This window comes from Notothenia coriiceps, unplaced genomic scaffold (assembly GCF_000735185.1).
Source record: "Notothenia coriiceps isolate Sejong01 unplaced genomic scaffold, NC01 NC01_scaffold00034474, whole genome shotgun sequence".
Lineage (NCBI taxonomy): Eukaryota > Metazoa > Chordata > Actinopteri > Perciformes > Nototheniidae > Notothenia > Notothenia coriiceps.
In genome coordinates this window covers 38,126-60,740 of record NW_011367175.1, presented here as the reverse complement: position 1 = coordinate 60,740, position 22,615 = coordinate 38,126, and the positions used below count along the sequence as shown (strand labels likewise).

The 22,615-nt window shown below is 41.9% G+C and overlaps 1 protein-coding gene across 1 annotated transcript in view; it reads left to right on the top strand.

The window, feature by feature from the left end:
• The window catches only part of LOC104962234 (LIM domain only protein 7-like), a 39,518-nt gene extending 17,043 nt beyond the window's left edge, over nt 1-22,475 (top strand). Inside the window, 23 exon segments of the mRNA XM_010790657.1 lie at nt 4,265-4,295; nt 5,365-5,478; nt 6,533-6,752; nt 7,538-7,793; nt 8,036-8,332; nt 8,742-9,062; nt 9,409-9,598; nt 9,813-10,781; nt 11,303-11,313; nt 12,104-12,133; nt 12,938-13,052; nt 14,482-14,636; nt 15,099-16,014; nt 16,474-16,761; nt 16,979-17,031; nt 17,033-17,088; nt 17,826-17,863; nt 18,030-18,133; nt 18,135-18,165; nt 19,094-19,198; nt 20,801-20,887; nt 21,424-21,857; nt 22,041-22,475. Of these exon segments, the coding sequence (XP_010788959.1) occupies nt 4,265-4,295; nt 5,365-5,478; nt 6,533-6,752; nt 7,538-7,793; nt 8,036-8,332; nt 8,742-9,062; nt 9,409-9,598; nt 9,813-10,781; nt 11,303-11,313; nt 12,104-12,133; nt 12,938-13,052; nt 14,482-14,636; nt 15,099-16,014; nt 16,474-16,761; nt 16,979-17,031; nt 17,033-17,088; nt 17,826-17,863; nt 18,030-18,133; nt 18,135-18,165; nt 19,094-19,198; nt 20,801-20,887; nt 21,424-21,857; nt 22,041-22,161 (4,942 nt within the window). The 3' untranslated portion in view covers nt 22,162-22,475.
• The last annotated feature ends 140 nt before the right edge of the window (nt 22,476-22,615 follow it).

Below are 22,615 nucleotides of genomic sequence, written 5' to 3'. Positions count from 1 at the left end.
CATAAATCTGCCTCAGGAGATGGGGATTGCATGTGGAACCAAGGATGTACTGTACAGTCACATTACACACTGTGCTGTTGTACTGTTGCTAAGGGACTCTCATACTTGTTTTGTTTTTTCCAGTCTATAACCGACATGAACCTCAGGCTAACCCTTGTTGTATCTACTGTACTTTTCTATCAGAGCAAGTCTAAGAGGAATAACAGCATTTCGGATCTACCATGAATGTTGTCACACGCGAATGCCTTAGAGAACAAGCTATGAGTAGTGATGTAAATGATGTTGAATAAATCAAAAACACATGTTGTTTTGTGTATAATTACTTATACTAAAGTAAAGAATAAATGGCTTTGTGTCCAGCTTCTCCTTTGTGACCTTGATTGAGTGACAGAACATACCCCCCGCTGAGATGAGTCCAAAGTCTCAGTCTTTGCCGCCATTTGATTAAGCAAATTATTGACAAGGGTTGACTACTTTCCAAACCAAAAAAAAGAACTTGCACTGGTTCAACAGGTACATCGAAATGCATTGTCCTTGGAGGAATGTCAATTACCCTTGTGAACAACGGATAAAGAGGAGTGGTTGTGTTTTTCATTTTATGAATTCGATTATGCAATGGCATCCCTGGCTCTGAATCAAACCAAAAGTTGAATCACCTGAAGGAATGCGCCGTTTCACAGACACATTTGGACTGACTTCACAGCCTGTTATCAGAATGTATTCAACACCAACCTATATGGAACCTCATACCATGTGTGTACTGCTTTTCATGTAGTTTATAACTCTCAGTGACAAAGTCTAAGTGAAGTGCCTCATGCATAAAGGAGAAACTGCCCTATGTGTTAGTGTTTTGGGTGTGGTACACTGGGCTGGCACTGCATGTTCTGGTTTTGTAGTTGAATACATGGCACTGCCTTCCCTTCTTGTTGCAGTGTTGTGTGAACTGTGGGCAGATTGTGAAACCAAACGAGCGATGATGGTAAAAGGCCAATAAAGTTTCTACACCATGGCTCTGGCTGTGAAAGGCTAACACAAGGGTTATATTTGTGCTCGTTGACTTGGAGAGAGAAATGCCAGCCTCACCCTGCTGTCTCCCTCACAGAGCCTGCAGTGTCTCCAATAAGAACACAATGATGCCCGACACTGTCTAACCCACAGCTGATTCCTCTATTCAAACTCTCCTTGTGTCTGCATTTTTCAGGACTCATAATGCATGAGATCGTCTGGGTGTGTCTTTAAATCCAAAAACATTTCATTAGAATGAGAGATTGTTGACGAAGGATGTGACTTGGTGGTGTTGAATGCTGCAGAGCAAGTGATCTTCATTGCAGAGGTATGCTTATGATCACACGTGCACACCCAGTAATTTAAGGCTTGGGTTCTCGGTTTGTTTGTCTTTGGGATGTTGTTGTCTTCAACAAGCGGAGCTGCCTTGATCTTGTTTGTGGCTTTACATGGATTGACACACATCCTGTGGCCTTTGATTGGTCAGTTTTCACCTTCAGGTTTGTGTTTACCTAAAGATCGAGACATACTTTTGTCTTTGTTACAAGACAGGGAAGTGATTGACTAAATTGGAAGGATAATTTACCTTGGCGAATGTCTAGAAGTTATTTGTGTAAGATTTGAATAGTGGCTAATGTTTCTTCAGTCCTGTGTGTTTCTTTCTTTGTTTATGATTTGTATTGGCTGAATGAAAATCAAATGGATATAGTTGTTTGTTTTGGCAAAATAATGTCATGCTATACTGCTGTTTGAAAGAAATCAATGACCTGAATACAAATAATGAATAATTTGTTTAAATAAATACATTTTTGCGAGTGTAATATTTGATGTAGCTATAACTTTTGCAATTAATGTTGATTGATCCTGTAGCTGTTGTCTGATATTGTCCACTTTTGTTACACTGTGTGGTTGATAATTATTAGTAATAATGGGCTAACAGGTAATCGTGTCTGAAATCTTTGCATCTCCACTGGAAGATAAAAGAGAAAGGATGTCTCTCACTTTTTGACCTTTGCAAGAGAGTGGTAATGTGAGTGTCTGTGTAAACATGCAAAGGTTGAGACTGAAAAGGCTGGAAGTGTTGAGAGTGCTCTGTTAATTTGGCAAGTTCTCTGTTTACTCACTCTTTAGCACGTATACGTTGTCTGGAAAGTGTTCTCTTTTATTTCCTAAACAGTAACATTGGAGAAAAACCTAACAAAAGCTTATCACGTATTAACAAGGAAACAAGTATATATAGGGCTGCTACTATATTAGGAACATATGTTATACCAAAGTAATATAACTTGCAAAAAGAAAACAATATTCAAATGGAATGAGTTTGGCCTTTTTGCTGCTTTTTAGTATAATCTTAAATTACAACAAATTGCTTGTGAAATTAAACAAAACATGAACATTAATCTGTTTACATTTTTTAAAGATGGAAACAATCAAATAGAATATATTTCGCAGCCCTAATGATATATTTTTACTTTAATCTGAGTGGAATGAAGTGTGAGGAAAATTCTGTCTTAACTGCTTGCTTGTGTGAAAGATACATAAACACTACATAAACACTTCGGCACATAAAGTATAAAAACCCAACATGATTCCTGATCAAACTACCTCCTCACAAAAGCTATTTATATTCTGTAATTTCTGTGCAGAAATCGCATGTATCAGATTTAATGACGTTCTCTCCATCATATGAGAACTCAGCTGATTCTAAAAGTCCTGAGGCTACAGTGGTCTGAAAATAGCCCTTATATATTTTCTCTTCTATTCAACTATCACCACAAGGCATAATTAAGTGTTGCAAGAGGCAGTCTGGTGGTAGTTCTGGTACAAAGCTCTTTTTTTTTGTTGCTGGATCTGGCTTTCACTGCCAAAATCTGAGCCTTTGGGATTTCTTTCCCTTTTTATTGGGCCTATAAATGTGCATTATGCCAAATTGGTAAACGTTCATTTCAGATTTCACTGTTGGCGAATTAGCTTGTTGAATTCCCCTGGTGTGACATGAGGCTGAGAAAGTTCCACTGACGTTCTTCCCAATGGTTTAATCTTCAACAGTTTGTTGTATTGTATGATAAAATCTAATTATTTTGAAAGTAAAAGCTTAGACTGTTTGTAGATCTCAGATAAATGTTGTGTAGTCAAAACATTTTTCTCCCTGAATAGAAGTCTCTTTGTAATGCAGTAAAATGTAAACATAAAGTAAAAGAAGAAGGAAATGATCAAGCACAAAAACCTCAAATTGAAATACTTGTACCACTCCACTGAATGTCATATAATGTAATGCTAATGTGTCAGTTAGCTAGGTCCCCTGATTTTAATACACTTAAATTATGTGTGTATTATGTGTTTAATTAAAAATGTTTACTTAATTTCCTCCCCTTTACCATATGGGCCTGACCACGTTTGATTGACAGGCATCTCAGGTGTGAACGTCACACATGCATTAATGCTCAGCAGGTGCATTTGTTACATTGCATGCTGGGAAAGGGCTTCAAGGAATCCAAGTGCTCGTGGCTTGAAAGGCATGTGTGACTATTGTATTACCACATGATAGCAGGAATGTGTAGCATGTACATGGGATGTGAAGCAGATTGTATATCTCCCGTATTCACTGTTATGGTTACCGTACTTTAGCGGTTTATAACGGTTTATTGAGCTCCCTAAATAGATGCTACATTGGTGACAGGTACATGTGAAAAAGGGTCATATCTGGCGTGCAGGCTGACACTGTGGGCTTTGTTTGGTTCCACAGGAGCGAGAGGGAGCTGACATTTTCCTGTGAAAGTGATTTACTAACTGCCAGGTCAACTGTCAAACCCCAGAAATATGACTGAAATTCCCGATGACCTGTGCGGCATGTGAGGGGCTTTGTAGCTCCAACAGTAGAGCCTTGTTGGATGATCAATCATCAGTTATTAGTATTATCATTATTTGAAATCAGAAACAAAAACCCCTTTTGTGCCCCTCAACTTTAACTAGATGTTTTTACAGCTGCTTGATTGTGTGATTAGAGTTAAAAAATAAGACACACCTTAAACACTTTACTTTTTGGCGTACAATTATTTTTTCCAGAAAAGTGTGTTTGTTTTTCTCTCAGCCTCTGTATTGTTAGTGAGAGTGTGAAGGGCTGGCAGTAGTCGGGATTGTGCTCTCACTTTCCAGCTCTTTCACTGCCCAACACACAGACCCAACAAGCATGCCCTCTGTTCTTTTATTGTCATTTCTCTCACACATACACCTCTGTGTTCTGCTCTTTCTCTCGCAGGCATCAAGAGACCAACAGGAGACTGAAAAATGTAAGTGGAAAAATATAAGAAATATTTATTTGTGTGTCATTTGACAATAATATAACTTGATTTAGCTTCAGTTATTCGAAATGACTGGAGATTAGCAATTTATAAAGGGATTACAACTTTAAAGTATGTTAGTATGTGTTGTTGGATTGACCTCTGTTAGAAATCGAATAAATTGCAGTAAAATTAAAAAAATGTTAGAAAAAAAGTGAGCTCCTCAACTTGAGGCAAGCTGCTGGAGGCTATATGCACTGAGCATTGTGGGTAATGTGATACCAGGTTTTGACTTTTGACAAGGAAGAAGAATGTGTCTGATGTCTCAAGTTTTGATATTTAAAAAAAACGAGAGTCCATCAAAGCTATTAGAGCGAAATGCTGGAGAATTGTATTTATTTTGAAACAGTCCCTTAACCTTTTTAAAATAATTTTTAAGATGATATTAAAGGTAATATCTAACTTTTTGAGGTGAAACAACCAACATGTTACATTAAGTTTTCGCTAAATAATTTTAACAGTTTTTATTTGAGGCGTTTTTCCCAATGAAAATAAGGAGAGGGATAGGGGATGATGAAAGGAACAGCACAGCGACCAGAAACAAACAAGACTTTTGCATTGACAGCTTATGTATAACATTGCTAGTCATATATTTGTGGATTTAGGTTTATTGCAAGTTAAAGCATAGTATTTGTCATCACAGCTTCATTGTGTATTTTATTTCGACATTGTTGTTGTGCATGTGGCTCGTGATATTAAACCAAACAGCTGACATGTCAGTTTGCGTATCACGTAATGGGGGACCAGCATCGTCGATGTGGCGATGATTGTTTGCTTTGGTGCAGCACATTTACTTGCCCACACAATCAACAACAGAGTATTCTGGAAACAAAAGCAGGCCACCAGCGGATATCACCTTCTTTCAGTGTCACTCTTATTACAATAACCTGCTTAGCACGGCATAGAACATTCATCTGCTAGGGTCGAAATATAGCTGTCATCTGATGTGGAAACAATCATTTGTTCTAACATATATTCTATGGCTTGTCTAATGAGTTATTTGTTGTCTTCTCTCCAGGTTTTGATCACCATATATTGGCTGGGAAGAAGAGCTCAGTGTGACCGTATCTATGATGGGCCTTACCTGAATTTGAAGGCATTCGAGGGCTTATTGGGCACAGCGCTATACAAGGTAAACCCTCAAAGTGGATAATTATCCCATTGTGCACTCTGAGCTGTCTAACCTGTGTCGTCATGTAACACAAGCTTAATTTTCTTGGGGAAACCAGACATGGCATGAAAGAAATCCTCTTTTACAGCCACTGCACAGTGAGGTTCTGTTTCCTCCCTGGTATGTAGACTATGTGCAGAAGAATGGCTGTTAAACACTGGGGGGCCTCAGATTGCCAGCCACTAAAACCAAAGCTACGTTAAGTCATAAATGACCTGATTCCTTGATACAACTATTCTAATCTTGTTTTACGGCAAGGCACCAAGTTCGCATAGTGAACAAATCAAATAGATGCTCTGTTTCTTGAATAGGCCTTAAGTCGTTTAAGTGTTGAGTGTGGCACTTTGTTTTCACTTAGATTTATAGGTGGTGGTGTGCAACTCCTCTGTAATTCAAAAGACTAAAGGGATTTTATATAATAGCAGTTGGGTTGTGCTCGTTTTGTACGTTTAGCTATGATAATCCAAGTGCACTGGCGCGGGGGTGATGCTGGATTTAGTTTGTGGACTTGTATTGTCTGGTAGGATTTGCTGGATTACAGATCTGCAAATAATTTTCTTTTTAAGTGGCTGACAAGTCTTTTCTTGTTTTTAACCACACTCTTTAAAGTGCCTTCGGAGCTAGCCTTATGGCACTGTTTGTTTTGACACAGATGGAATTTAATTTAAAAAATCTATTTATTTTTTTTACATGTGATGCACCGTCCCTGATACACAGTGTAGGTGTGTGTGTTCTCAGTCACTGAGTGTAAGAAAAAAGGGCCAACAAATACAGACCTCACACTCTACTGTACCTGGGAGTTCTTTTGCACACACACACACACACACACACACACACACACACACACACACACACAACACACACACACACACACACACACACACACACACACACACACACACACACACACACACACACACACACACACACACACACACACACACACACAGTGGGGCTAAATAATATAATGTGTTACCCTATTATCTGACTGTGTGTGTTTGTGTGTGTATGAAAGGCTCTGCAGGAATCGCCCAGTCAGAAAGGCAGCAGTGTCAGAGACAGCGGTTTTGGAGATAGCTGGTACTCAGAGAGAGAGGAGCTCTTCCAACTGAGAGAAGGAGGAGGAGGAGGAGGAGACAGACACCGGAGAGACGACTCCCTGGACAGCTTGGACTCTTTGGGCTCCCGACCCCAGAGCATCTCATCTGAGATCACTCTTAAAGGCAGCGTCGAGGGTAGGAGACATCATGTCATTTGCATCTATCCCCAAATATAATGTGCTAGTCTGACAAAACGTGTAAAACCTGCTGTTCCTTAACCCGTTTCTTTTCACCCTTCCCATGCTGACTTTATGCCATAAGAGGTCAGAGCATGCTTTCTTTATATTGTTTTATGTTTAATCCTCTTCACAGCCTGGTTTTTGATCAATAAAGTGTCCAGACTTTCTCACATCTTTTCTCTGCATGAATATTTACAATTAGGGTTAATCTGTCACGAACTTCAAATATTTGTGAACAGAGAAAAATGCAGCTTTTGAGCCAGAAAGTTGCCTCGCATCTGTGAAAACAAAGGCCTATTGCCATCTAGTGGTGTGCTTTTAAAAGTGAATGTTTTCACTGAAAAGTCCCCCACGAAGGAGACATTATATATCAATGCTGAAGTCAGTATGTGATCTTGTTTCATGACAAAAGTGTGGTATGCATGAGAGAGGGTCAAGTGCTGGTCAGTGCTCGCAGAGTGTTGTCCCCCCTGTAGGAAAAGGCAGTGAGACATTCCTCAGCCATCCACACTAGCTTGTAAATGAGGAGGCCTCCGCTCCCCACCCTGCACCCCTCTGTTAGTCCTCTAAAGTCACGCCAGAACACACAACACACTCCCCTCGCTCTTTTCTCTTCTTTCACATAGTTATTCCTTTTTGCTACTTCATTGCACTTATCAAACCTCCTTCTTCTCTTCTATTCTCACACTTTTCTTTATTATCTCCCATCTTTTTTACAACTTTTTGTCCTCCCTCTTCTAGCTCCAGGTTTTTGCAGCGACACCGAGGTAGACTCTGTCTTCAGGATGGCAGAGAACAAGGACGGTCTTAGTTACCGGCGGTCAGTAGTCATCACACCCAAGGCCACCGCCCAGTTCAACCAGTTCCTTCCCAGTAAAGACAAAGCGTCAGCCTACGTGCCGGCTCCGCTGAGGAAGAAACGGGCCGAGCGCAATGAGGACCACCGGCGCAGCTGGGCCAACCCCATATACACAGAGGATGAAGGCGCACTGACCAGGTACTGTCACACACAACAGTAAACACTTTGATTGTATTGAAGGTTTTTTCTCCTTTCTTTCTTAAGAGCAACGTACCATAACAAATATAGAAAGTTAACCCAGTTGTGCTTAAATTGCCTAAAATGTACATTGTCTCCTCTCCCATCATGTTGGTGTTTGTGTTGCGGTTGTATTGTCTCATATGGTCGATGTCGTTGTGTACTGGTGTTGTGTTTCATTTGCTGTGGAATGACGTCCTCAGCGACTGCTCTGGCCAAAGTCAAGTATCCCAGAGTGCCTTGCCTGCGGCTCATGTACCGTTGGCCTACGAGTATGAAAGCGGCAGCGACTCTGACGCAGAACGACCGGACCCCGACCTTGTTCTGGACGACCTGGCCAGCAGACGCTTCCACAGCCCCTCCCCGGCTCCTCCAACCAACTTCGCCTTGCCCGCCACTCCCCTGGCAGCAGGAAGGGCGCCTGCCGGTAGCGGGGGCCCCTGGCCTAAGGTCAATATGACCCCCAATGTTGCCCCTCCACAGAATGTGACCTGCCTCAGGTCAGAGAACATGAAGCAACCGTGTGACTTTGATGTGCCTGCCTGATGAGAGCCAACCAATACGCTTCTCTTACCCTCAGTTTGCATGGTTATCTGTAACCATGATCAACCTCCTTGGTTCTAGTATGCTGCCTCTAACAGTGCTCTAAAGTCGTTTGTTGGTTTCTGTTTGGTTTGTTTTGAGATTGTATCTGCAGCACGTATTTGAGCTTGGAGGAGTGATTTGAGTTGGTAACATACAGTAACTCCTCAAATCAAGTTTTGCCTCCTTGATAGTTTGTTTTCAAGCTTGCATTGGTTTGCTAATCCTTGCGTCATCTCATTATGCTACTCTTTGCGTGCCTGGCGTGCTGTGCTGCTGCTGAAAAAATTCTTTTGACACGTGTGTTCGGCTGTCTCTCTTGAGCAGCAGCGGCGTCAACAGTGGGGAAATGCAGCCCCCCCGGCAGGGCTCCGAGAGGGAGGACCACCGCCGGCCCGTGTCCACCGACAGCCTGTTCAGGGAGATTTACGGTGACTCTGACGATGAGGACGAGGAGGAGGGCTATGCTGACCCCGTCCAAGATGACCTCTACTCTCGCAAGATGGGCATCAAACCTCAGCCTGTTGCCAAAGTGTCTTATGACAAGTTTTTACCAAAGTTCTGGAGCCCTGAAGAAGACGTTCACATACAGAAGATTAAAATGGGCTCTCAGAAGAGACCCTGGTACAAGAAGATACAAGGCTTCAGGTGTGTGGGGCGTTCAAATCCAGTGGAATTATCTCATATATATTTAAACAAATATGTAAAATATATTCAGTAGCAATATCATGGATAAAGTTAATTCCTTGCTTCTTGCATAATCTTTTCTTACTGTTCTGCCAGACACTTTGCAATCTTTAAATAATGATTGCATGCCAATTTAACCTTTAAGATCCTTTCATTCAGAAATGGGTTTTCTGTCATTCACTGCATTTTCTATAAAGATTCCTCCCACTTACTTCTTTTTCTTTTTCCCTGCTATTGCTCTCTTATCTTTCACCTCCCTTTCCCCCCCTCTCTGCTCCTTCTCTATCCTCCGTCCACCCGGCCGTAGCCATAAGAAGTCGGGCTCTTCGTCAGATGATTCGGACTGTGACACCATTCCTTGGCTCTCCCCCGCCACCCCCTCTCACTCCGGCCCCTCCCCCTCTCACTCCCACACACACGAGGCCTCGGCTCACACCACCCTCGTTGTGGGGAAAAGGTCGATAAAGCTGCATGATTGTGACAATGAAGGAATGATTTAGATCATCCAGATTTTCTAGGAGAACTATAATGTGCTCGTTTGAGGCTGAATTTAGGATGAGCTGCTTTCTAATGTACTAATGCTTTTTTTTTTAAAGCTACTGGAAATTGCCCTAACACGCTTTATAGAACTAAAATAGAAAATAATCCTTCTCAGCATTACCCTATTTTTATGACAATCTATTCTAGTGAAGACTCATGTAAAATCCCTATTTGATCAAAATCAGTTTGAATCAAATATCACTACTGTGGCTGCTCAATGTATCTCGTCCTCCTTTTCTTGCTCTTCGATCCATTTCACATGCATGCACTCATCACCTCTCTGTCCTTTTTCTCTTCTTCTGCCCAACCTGCAGTCCTCATATTCAAGCACACACTCTCCCACAGTTCCCCAAGATACAGTCCCCTCTGTTAGAGACCCCCCCTCTGGTGTTTGCCCCAGTGGACCCTGCCTCGGGTCCCAGGCTGGTCAAATGTGAGAGGTGGCCCCTCTTAGGGCGCCAAGACCCCAGGGAGCCCCCGGATATCTTTGATTATGACAGCATAGTCCCTGATTTGGAGAATGATGACATGTTTACCAGGCGAACCCTTACCTTCCAGTCCAACACAGACATGGCTTTGATGAAGACGCAGCTGTCTGCTCACCGTCGTCTCTACACCTCTGAGCCGCAACTCAACATCATCACCCAGCGACACGGCATCACAGAGGACAGCGAGTTCCCTGATATCGAGCAGGACGACGTTGTTTATCGTAAGGAGAAATCTCAGAAGGAACAGCGGCCCCTCTCCGGAGCCCCTGACAACTACGCCCCTATGTCCATCCCAGAGCCATGGGATCTGCCTCCTGAGCTCAAAGCCAGACTCCTGTGCCCCCCATGTCCTCTGATCAAGGAGGTAGCAGCAAACAAACAGAATGAGGATTCGAATGAGATGCGTCCTAAAACGGATGACATGCTGGTCAGGAAATGTGGAGTTTGTTCTGATCAGAGCCAGAGCTCTCTGATGACGCCCTCAGTGCCTTCTTTCTGTAGTGAAGGTGACCTGCAGAAATGGAAGGCTATCAGGGAAGCCAGTCAGCTGAGACATAGGAAGAGGCTCATGGTGGAGAGGCTGGCTGCTCTGAGGTTGAAGGAGAAGATTTCTGTAACAGTGCCTGTTGGTTTCTCCTCACCTTGTAGACCGTGAAAGGGGCTTGATTTTTGTTCCCTGTCTGATAGTGAAGTGGTCTAGACTGCATGTTGATCCCACTTGTTAAACGATTGGTTTGAAGGCTGTCATAGATAGGATATCAATAACAAGTCTTCCTTGTAAAATCTGATAGGTGCATTTAGACTTCACTGGGTCTGTCAAATAAACTGCAATGAAGGAGCAGCAACAGCTCTGACTTTTTGTGTTTTAAATGTTTGTTGTTATTTCATGTTGAAAGTGTTTCCAGTCAGAAATGAACAACTGTAATAAAGTCCCTATGACATTGTAAGCATGGGGCCATTGGTGTAGTTTTCTGCATGATGGCAAAAGCTTAATTTGACTTTAACGTGGAAATTATACCTACTGGTACTGTGTTTTTGAAGTGTGATTTTAGGACAGAAATCTGCAGCATCATGAATCAAAATGTGATTGGTTCATCTCGAGAACTGTTGAAGAGAATTTGAGAATTCTCTTCTGAATTCAGAATTGTATCTTTGGTTTTGTTTTCCTATCAGACCGAGTTTCTGTGAATTAAAAAATATTGCAAGCTTAATAAAGAAAATCTTCATGATCTTGTGATGGATTGAATTGGCCCTTTGTTAACCTCATTGAACACACACAGTAACACAGATCTGATCAGAGTTCGATGTCGATTTCCTCAGCAGAGGGAACTTCACACTGATATGTAAAGCTCAAAGTGCAGCAGCACGAGAGTGTGGAAGCGTTCAATCCTGAGTAATATCCAAACATAACTTCCTGGACACACTGACAGCACCAAGCGGGGCAAACTAATGTAGTCCTGCCTGTTAAGCCGGCATGAAAGCCTATACAAATTCCCCACAGCTCTGATATAAAGACGCGACTCATGGACTCCATAGTAACCTGAACACAAGTCTGTACTCTAGTGTTTGCTCATGAACAGACACACACAAGCACATACAATGCAACCATTTAACCTGGAGTCAACGCCATCTGGATTTACTTCACTTCCATATGTAAAGCCATGTTTCCAATGACATCATGTCGCAGTCTACAGAAAGACAGCTTTGTTTAAGGAAATATAAGTGTCTATACGGTAACACTGTGCTGCACGCCTACTCTACACACCTTAAAGTGTAATCCCTTCAGTGTATAATGTCAAAAAAACTGCTGAGTCATGTTTTAGCTGGCTTTATATTAATTTGTATCACACCAGCTAGGAACAAGTTGATATTAAAGTCAGTAATTGCCTAAAGCTCTTGACCAGACCCCTCTCAGACTTAGCCTCTTTTGCAAAAATGTGACTTTGTTGTGTGTGGTTCTTTCTGGTTCCCTAGACAGCACCGAATGCAAGAGAGTATCGACGGGTGAGTTGATACGGGCTCCCAGGAATGTGGCACGTTTGCATTTGCTCTGGCCTCTTACAGTCGCACCTCGCTGCCCCCTGCTTTTGTGCTGCTGTTCTCACTCACTAGCTGCTAAATGCTGACACACAACACAGGGTATTGTATGGCACAAGGCCAAGTTCAGGGTGAGCCGGGGCGGGATTCATTGCTCTGCAGGGATCTATTGACAACACAATAAAGTGAAAACATGCGTACAATAGCAATACGCAGGGTCATCTACCTAGACTAGTCTGCCCCACTCAGAGTTATGACTGAGCACTGGTCTGAGCACCCTGATAACAAATCATAACAGGCCTTAGTAGGTGAGTTGGGACAAAAAGCATTTTCTTTATGGTAGTGAGTGACTTTGCTATTTTTGCTTGACGGGAAGGGCTGCGACATGTTACTAACCCACTGAGCTTACTTCCCTCCACAGTTTGTTGTGGTTGACCTGTGTGCTGTGTTTTCAACTAACACTTGGTTACAGGTTAAATGTCTAATTATCACTATCTAAAAATATGGATGGGAGGTACAAGGTGGGAGTTATTTCTTTATTTCTGTTTGGAATGGTGTTCTCTTTTTGGTACAGTTTGATGTGATGGTTAGACAAGGTGCATGCATACTCAACCTGGACATTTGGATATTCTTTTGGATTTTGCTAACTTTTATTTAACCTTTTGTGAAGCTTGTGCCAGGATATCCATACTAAACATCCCTGTCGCTTCTCTCTTGAGCTGCTGATATCCTAGTTGTTTTTAAAAACGTTTCAACTCTTTCTTTCAACAGGAGTAAATCAACAAGTGATATCCAGGTTGAGCCCAGTGTCAACCGGCAGGTTCGATACGAAGAGCTTCAGCAGGTTCGGGAGAAGACAAAGGAAAGTGATGATAGGTGGCAGGATGTGAGTATTACCTTTTGTGTTTCCGCCATTGTGTTTATCTCAGAATCCGAATCAGAATACCTTTATTAGTCCCACAGAGGGGAAATTTGCAGCGTTACAGCAGGAAAGAGCCACAGACAGCTTAGTGTTGCATATCTGAAATGCGTTAAAAAAAGTACTAAGTTACAATATAATAAACAAACAACACAACAATATGCTAAAAAAAGTACTAAGTTATAATATAATAAACAATATGCTAAAAAAAGATAAAAATAAAAAAGTTACATAATTTTCAAAAACAAATCAAATCTACAAATCAAATCCTTTAGCAGTTCTTATGATTTAGCAGCCCGGTATATATTACAGTTATTAAAGATGGCATATGTATATAAAGTATATATTGCACATAAAGCACATATTGCACATAGTTTGACGGTATTTAACAGCAGCAAGTTACACAATCTACAAAATACAACATACATACCTCGTAACAGTAACAAGGGTTTAGCAGCCAGGTATAAATTACACAGTTATCAATGGCATATATATATTGCACATATAGCACAAAGTCGGTTTGTATTTAGCAGCAAGGGGTGTTAAAGTCTGTGTTGTGGTGTGTGCAGGAGGGTCTAGAATCAAGACAAGCTGACTCTGGCACAAAGAACGTTTTGTTGTTAGGGAAAGATACATGATCTGAAAGGATCTGTGCGCTGATCAGAGAGCAGGTGTTGTGCTGCAGTCTGCGCCCGCAGGGGGGAAAGAGAGCTGTTTAGATAGAAGCCAGAGACGGAGATACACAGTGATTGGTGCAGCACTGCCCTCTGGCTCTGGACTGCCCTCATTTCCAAATCAGTGTCTGAGGCAGGAAACGCCACATCCTGTAAATACTAATAATGTAATTCATGTGAAATAGTGTTAAGATGTTATACAGACGAATGATGTGGGACAGACACCTCAAAATAATTAAATAAATGTATTAATCCATTTTAATTTGACCTGATGGTGAAAGTTATTCCTGGGGAAAAAAACGTTTTAAAGGGCAAGTGGTGCTCTCGTTTTAAACAGCAGTGTTCCATCACATTTGATCATTTATAGGTATATCAATGAAAAGAAACATAAAGTTATTTATATTTATGTGACTTGCTTTGACAGTGGTGTATCTTTCAACAGTCCAATAAGTGTCATGGCTAAATAATAGTCTTTAAGTAGCATTTAGGTCACACAGTCCCGGATACACAGGGGACGTGAGCCGGGAGGAGCCTCAAGCACACAAATAGAACACCTTCAAATGAAGCCCTTTCTGTTATTTTGTATTTCTCTCTCCTTCTTCACTTTACTCCCTCCAGCTGTACAGTCAGCCATGCAACACAACAAGTCTGTTTTTAACTTGCCTCAGGCTGAATTGTTACAAAATGGTGCATGAGGTGATCTGGGCTTACTTTTTCTGCAGGACCTGAGCAAATGGAAGAACCGACGCAGGAGTGTCAACTCTGATATCGTGAAGAAGAAAGAGGAAAGGGAGAAGGTAGAGGAGACTACGTACAGCAGCAGCGGCAGCAGCAGCAACAGAAGGTCCAAGACCCTCAAGGAGATGCAAGAGGACAGGTAAGAGAAAGCACACCTTCATAGGGGCTATTGAGGGCAAGGATATGTTATTAATAGATTTAATGCTTTAGAATTTACATTTGTATTAAATAACTTGTTCCAATATGTATTTGTTTACCCTCGGAGGGGGATCCTTTGCTAAGGTAATCAAATAAAAAGGTTTGTATTATAGCTTTTGTGGTATTAAAGATAGAGACCACTGTATTATTGTGCAGTGATGGAGGAGACTGTCGTTGTGCCTTCAGTCAGTGTGAAAGTGTAATTTAATCATGGTTTATAACCAGTCTTATTTTTTTCTTTTTGCCCCACCTCTCCTCTTTTCAACCTGTACTTTTCTATTTTCATGTCACGTTTTCTCTTTATTTTCTAAATTCTATCCCTTCTCATCTTTATTTCACCCATCACTGTCCACTTTTTTCCTATTTACCTCTTCTCCTTTCTCCTCCTCTGTCTGGGCCACAGAGGAAATAAAGGAAGGAACAGCATCGGCAGCCGTATGTCATCTCTGTCTTACCAGGACGACGACGAAGTCTTTGATAAACCTGTCACTTCCCCACGTATCCGAACCCTTCCTGCCAGGAGCTACACTATTGACACTCCTTACCATTCCTCTGAGCCTTCTCTGAAAGAGGTCGAACCCCCCGCTGCCTCCCCAGCTACTGGCAGGGCCGCCTCCCCTCCCACCTCACGGGAAGTTGACATTGTGGATAGATCTGCAGGCAGCTACGCCACGACCACCAATACTCCCACCTTCACTCCCAGAAGCCGCAGATCTCCTTCTTCAGCACCTATAGAGAGGAGTCCAGTCACAGAACGCAAAAGCACAGTCAAGACAGAGGAGACCACCACCAGCTTCACCCCCTCCTTCACTCCCAGCAGCCGCAGATCTCCTTCTCCAGCACCTTTAGAGAGGAGTCCAGTCACAGAACGCAAAAGCACAGTCAAGACAGAGGAGACCACCACCACCTTCATCCCCTCTTTGATTCCCAGCATCACTCCCAGTATCCGCAGATCGCATTCTCCAACTTTTGCACCTTTAAACTGGAGTCCAGTTGCAGAACGCAAAAGCAGAGTCAAAACAGAGGAGACCACAACCACAGTCATCTCCTCTTCTAGCTCCGTACAAAAGGCGCCGGAGTCTAGGCGCCCATTGTCGCGCATACAGACTGAGGTGGGGGCCCCCTCCTCTGGTTTTCTGTACAAACAACAACCACAGACCAGCTCGATGGAACCCAAGCCTCCCGGGGTGTCTCATGTTTCCGCCTCCCTCCCCAGGAGCTACCAGAAATCGGATAGCGCACGTATAACCTCAGTTGTCACGGCAAGGCCCTTCGGGACCCAGTCGTCCCGCCTCAGCTCCATGCCCCGTCCGTTCATAGTGAGTACTAGACATTTATACAATTAAAAACAAACTACCAGTACAGGACAAAGGGCTGAATGACATTTGAGGGCTTGAGGGGACAGTGTTTGTTTGGCAGGATTAAATGTTGTTCGTCAGGTACGGTGTTATTTGTTTTGAGTGCATCAATGTTATCCAAGAGTCCGATCTGATTACCTGGTGAATAATGGATGAAGCTAGTGTTTTTATAAGGCTCGACTGACAGAGCTGCTATGTTCATTCTCCCTCACATTCATTACTGTTAATGTGCTTTCAGGTCAGCTAGTGACCGCAGGTGACGATTGTGGAACTCTATTTAAAAATACATATATTCTCCCAGTTTTTTTGATTTATTTCATATTTGAATTGATAATTTTGCACTTAAAAGCCGTGAGTTAATCAAATATATTTGTACAATATTGTATAATTTCCTTTCTTTTTTTGAAAATCTGCATTCAGGCCGGACAGACGGACACCGCTCAGAAGCGTGTCAACGGCAGCGCAGATGTTCCGAAGAAGCCGTCGGTGCCGAGCCGCTATCAACAGTTCATGACCTCTGAGGACGAGGCTCAATCTCAGTCCAGCTCAGTCCACAGCAGTGAGGACGAGGAGGACGAGGAAGAAGAAGAAGAAGAAGAGAAGACCACAGTGAAGGGCATGACCTCTATTAAGAGTGTCTCACCTGTCCCTCCTCAATTCAAGAGTGAAACTCCAGTCAGTCCTGCTCCTGCCAAAGAAACTAGCCAGGTAATTTCTGTAAAAAAATAGCAACAGGTAGGCATTTGATGAACAGCCATAAATGATTAATACAAGGCTTTCTTGCCAACGCTGGCCGGGTTCACACAAAGACACACAACCTGACATGCTGCTATCCAGAGTGATGGAAAGTCTGGAGCACATTTCTACACTATGTGTGAACGTTGTTGTCCATCTCTTCTCACCTGTGTTGGTGTTTGGTTTCTAGGAGAACTACTGTGAGATGCGGATCAGCCTGAACCAGAAGCCTAACAGGCAGCAAAGGCTTCCAGGCAGTGTGGGACTCGACAGGAGCTCGTGTCACCACCATCCAGCCAGGTAGCAACAGAGATATTTGAAAGAAAAGCCTTCAAACAAACACATTGTATTGTAAGTGTAGAGCTTTATTCACAGGCAGTATTACCAGTACTGGTCTGCCAAACTGGCAACCAACATTCCCAGTGATACAAAGTCTTTATCTGACTGATAATGGTAAACACAGATAGGATATATATAATGTTGGCTCTGTTATACTCGATATCCCTGCTNAAGCAATTTTCTCCTTACAAACCAAACACACTTTGATTATCTTTATTTGTTTCAAGATGAAGGTATAAAACCATCAGTTCATTACATTTTTGTTTCGTATAGAAGAAACCCATACATTTTTTTTTAAGAAAATATAAAACACTATACAACAATTCTTTCTTTTCACTATATCTGCAAAGCGTCTTTGAGCACCTGTAAAAGCGCTAACAAAATAAATATATTATTATTATTAACAACAACATATTCAGCTCCAGAAGTTGGACAGCATGTCAGACATCAGGCCAGCGTACCAACCACAAATACCATTCTTTGAAGCCTCTAGTGTTTGTGGTGTTTTTATGATGCTGTCCAGGTTTAACACATGGTTACACTTTCCACTCTGCTGCGCATGAAGTTAAAAGCATTCCTGTTGCACTTTCAGCATGCATGTATTGAACTGTTTGTTAGCCTTTCAGACTGTCTGCGCTGTACTTGTATGCATCCTCCTAAGTATGCATGCTGCTCATGTGTGTGTGTTTTTCTTCCAGTTAGTTTGCTCTTGTTGTACTTGTTCCTATATGTGCAAGTATGGGCTGAAATCCAATCTAAATGTCAACAAGTGGTTGATCTTGAATTGAGAAAATCAATAACTTGAAGTGTGTGAAATGATGCTTTTTGAAAACATCAATTGTGTTGTTTTAAATTAGATTTTAAATGATGAATTGACTTAGAAATCAAGAAACTTTTCATAGGCTTGTCAACCCTGTGTTGCTTCAGTATTTGACCTTGAGGTAGACCTCATTGTTTTTGTTCTGTCTGTCAATGTCAGAAGTATTGATCGTATGATTGTTCTCTTTTCAAGGAGGATCAGAGTCTGCAATGCCAGATGTGAGTAGTATTATCAGTGCATGAATGGAAGTTTTGTCTCTTTTGATTTGTTTTCTGTTATAGCAGAACAATATCCTTAAACCCACAGTTATTTCAAATTCTAGACCTATTATTTATAATCTCATGTGCACCACTTTACTTCTGGTTCACTTTTCTTCTCAAGCGTTTAAGTCTGCCAATAATCATCTTGGATTGCAGGAAGCTTGAATACTCAAATGTCTGAGAACAAAATATGTTGTGAAGCCTTTTCAAGCTGAACTGATCCCATATATTTGACAATAATGCAAAGTCAGTTAGGAGGTCAGATCGTATACATTAGTAAAAATGACTACTACAGTTTAACAATACTCTGCTACACGTAATCATCTAAAGAACCATACATTTAACAAAAAGCAAAAGTCTCCAACTTACAGAATTACTTGAGATCTAAATATATCATATGACTGGATTTAATTACTTTGTATACTGTGTGGTACCCTAACCCTTAAAATGTCATTCTAATATATTATTTGATTTTAGATTTTGAAATAACAGTATAAATCTAAAACCAAAGCTTTCAGAAAATGTAGTGAAGATACAATTACAATATGTTATTGACAAAATGTAGTGAAGTAGAAGTAGAAGCTTTAATAAAATGGAGATAAGTAAAGTTCAAGTATCTCAAAATGTTTCTAATGGGCAGTACATAAGTAAATACATTTCACCACTGGATGCAGTTATATTAAAACAACAGGCATATGTTCTTTGCTTTAAAGCCATAATCAGGTTATAGTTAGAGGTTTTAGGAAACATCTAGTATACACCAGGCTTGTATCCGTGGTCAGTTGCATAGATACGTTTGATGACGTCACAAGCCTCAATGATTGATGCCCTATTGATAATACAAGCAAGTGCATTTATACTGCATGTTTATTTTCTGTGTCTGCAGATTCTTGTTCCCCCAATCGTTCCTTCCAGCCGCTGGTCCTGGGACCCCGAAGAGGAGCGCAAAAGACAGGAGAAATGGCAGAAGGAGCAGGAGCGCCTCCTACAGGTACACAAAGACAGACTCATATAGAACGACATTATTTTATGTTACAATATGCACTCAGCTGCCACGTAATTAGGGACAACTTGCTCAAAAATGAATGCAGGGCAATAAATGTAATAATAATAATAATCAATTATATTTATATAGCGCTTTTCTTGAACTCAAAGACGCTTTACAGTGTGAGGGAGGGTAACAAACAAACAAGGACAAGCAAAAACAACAAAACAAAACAATAATTTAAAAAAAATGAATATATTAAAACAAAAATAAAATAAACAGGAAAGGCAGTCAAGAGGAAGTTGATTGAGAGGGGGGGGGGGGCTTATGGATAGACAGAGTTGAAGAGATGGGTTTTGAGGCGGGACTGGAACAGGGTGAGGGACTCAGAGTCACGGAGGTCTTGGGGGAGGGAGTTCCAGAGCTTCGGGGCTGCCACAGAGAAGAATGTAATGTGTTATACTGAGAGAGAAACACTTAACATTAGCGTAAAAATCCACAAACAATGAAATAAAAATACTCACGGTGAATATTTGGAATAAAATACAATAAAGGTGGGGTAGGTAAGTTTGAGAAACCGGCTCGAGATACAGTTTTTGTTATATTCCATGGAATGATCTTAACATCCCGACAGCAATGAATATCTGAAGTGCTTTGACAAAAAATCCATAAAAAAATGTCATCTGTGGAAGCCGTAGTACTGTAAAAAGCACGACCAATCATTTTAGCCGGCCCGACTAAAGTAACTGGATGGCCTACCTGCCTGTCAGCCTTCCATCTGTGCACAAACTTATCTCGTGCTCTCATTGGTCATGTGTCGCGTTTGTGTGTGTTGGAGGAGGGGCTCTGTAAGGAAGTGGCAGATTTTTTCCGGTTGTGTATTTTCAAATTCTAGCGCACTCGAGCTGGTTTCTCCAAAATTACTTACCCTACCTTTAAAGCCAAAATAACTAAACAATCAATTTTTTTGTTTTATTTTATGTATACCCGTGTAAGACACATGTTCATTTCTTTGCGTTTTGCAATAATCTTTTTCTGATTACAAGGATAGCACTATATCGAGTCTGTGGGACTGCAATTTAGCAGCACCAAAAACGACACTCACTTAAATGACACTGAAGTTGATCAAACCCTTTATCCGACAAAAAGAGACGAGACGCAGAGCTTGAAATGCTAGGAAGTCCTCAGAATCAAAGCTGACGGCTCCTAATAGGCACAACACAGAAAACCCTACGGGGCTTTGGCAGCTGAAAGTAAAGCATCTGTCGAGTATCCAATTTATATGTAGTAGAATACTTTCAAAACATTTTGGGAGGGTCTATTTCTGGATGGAGATCAAAGTTGTCCAAACAGAGCGCTGTAGCCGGGAAAGCTTGTTACTCCTTCGATCTAAATCCCTGTTGAATACACGGCCTGATTTCATGAAGCCAGGGACACTTCCTGCCCTGGGCAAACTTCACTAGGTTTATAACCTGTTAGTGTGGTTACATAACATGTAGTTGAGCTTGGAGTACTTTGAATATAATACAGCTACAGTATTGTATGCGACTATTCATGTATATTCAATTTGGATGACCTTTGACCTCCCTTCCTGCTCTTCCTATCCAGGAGAAATATAAGCGCGACCAGGAGAAGATGCATGAGGAGTGGATGAAGGCTCAGCAGGAGGTGGCCGACAGCGTAGCAGAAGAAGATGTAAGGAAAACATTTTATCGTGTATAAATTATGGCCTAACATCAACAAACCGCAGGGGGGTTTCTAAAGCAATTATTTTTGGCTTGTAAAATCCCTGTTGACTTCACATCAAAGAGGCCCTATTATGCATTGGGGTTTTGCCTTTCCTGTATAATCTTATATAGGTTTGTGTGCATTAAAGGCTAAACAAAAGTTCACACCAGACGCCTCGATTGGTCTCCTTTGTTTATCTCAGAAAGGTATAGCCAAAAAGTGGAGCCACAATGAACAAAACCTGAAAATGTCCTTTTTGTCAAGACAAGTCAATAAATAGCAGAACACTGTAGTCATGTGGATTCAACTTACAACATATCTGGCTACACTTCCCAAAATGGTAAAAAGATTTCCCGCTGATAGTTTTGCAACAAAAATCCCCCTAAATTCGAATTTCCAAACAGTCTGGTTTGTCACCTCAAGGGACGACATGAGTTCATCCTGGAGGCTAAATGACTTCATGCCTTCATGTGCTTCCTCTTTCCGTCCTTCCTTCTCCCTAGGAGCCAGAGAGCCCGGTGGTGGACAGACACAGCCTCAGCCCACACTCACCCGTCTCCCCCTTCAACCCGCCAGCCTTTCTTTCATGGGAGGAGGAGGAGAGAAAGAGGAAAGCGGAACAGGAGCGCCAAAGGCTGGAGGAAGAGCAGGAACGCCAAAGGCTGGAGGAAGAGCAGGAACGCCAAAGGCTGGAGGAAGAGCGGGAACGCCAAAGACAGGCGGAGGAGAGGAGGAAGAGGGAGGAGGAGGAGGAGGAGGAGCGTGAGCTGCTGCGTCTTCAGGAGGAGAGAAAGCAGAAAGAAAGACAGGAGGAAGAGGAGAGAAAGATGAGGGAGGAGGAAGAGCTGAGATGGCAGAAGAGGAGAGAGGAGGAGAGGCGGCAGGAAGTTGCAGAGCATCAGCGCAGAGAGCGGGAGAGAGCCCAGCAGCAGCAGTGGTCAGTAGAGACACCGCTCCTCCTGGAAACACTAACACTCGTCTGTCCATCATGTTGATAATAACACATTTCAGTAGAAAACATAACCTGCTGTCTGTCTGCGCATTAACATAAGTGCAACTAATGTGTTTGCATGTGCTTTGTGAGTAACCCTCGTCTCACCCCTCCCTCACACTACCAAAGGGCCGGTGACTCCCATGGCTTTGCCAATGTCCAGCCGTCTCTGTCCTTTACAGACAGGTCAGTACTGTACAGGACGGGCTGTGTTTGCCTTTGTCAAAGTGCATCTGCAGTCATAACATAATGCTACTTTCTGTGTTCAGCTATTTGTGCTCATATTACCTGCTTGCTTCATACTATGTTATAATAAAAACAACTATCTCTTACAATGTATTATAGCATGTCTGAATAATGACTTTAACAGGTTGTGTTGGCAACGCTTTAATTTAGGTCCTAGTATTTATGAGCACTACAGTATATGATACTTTAATAAATGGTAGTTTGGAGCAGATATAAGTGTTTGTTAATGTATTTGTCACTAACCAAAACCCCTTCTGTGGACACTGGAGGCTGCTGTATAACGATCTGGTAAAACACAGTTGTAATTTATACATAAAAATATGTCTTCATACCATAGGATAGAGTTATCTTGTCTTATCTATATTATACATACAATTCTCTAAATCTGCTTACAACTACATTATAACCCAGTGGCGAACCGTGTCTATCACAACTGGACCTTCTGTAGAAAGCCCCCC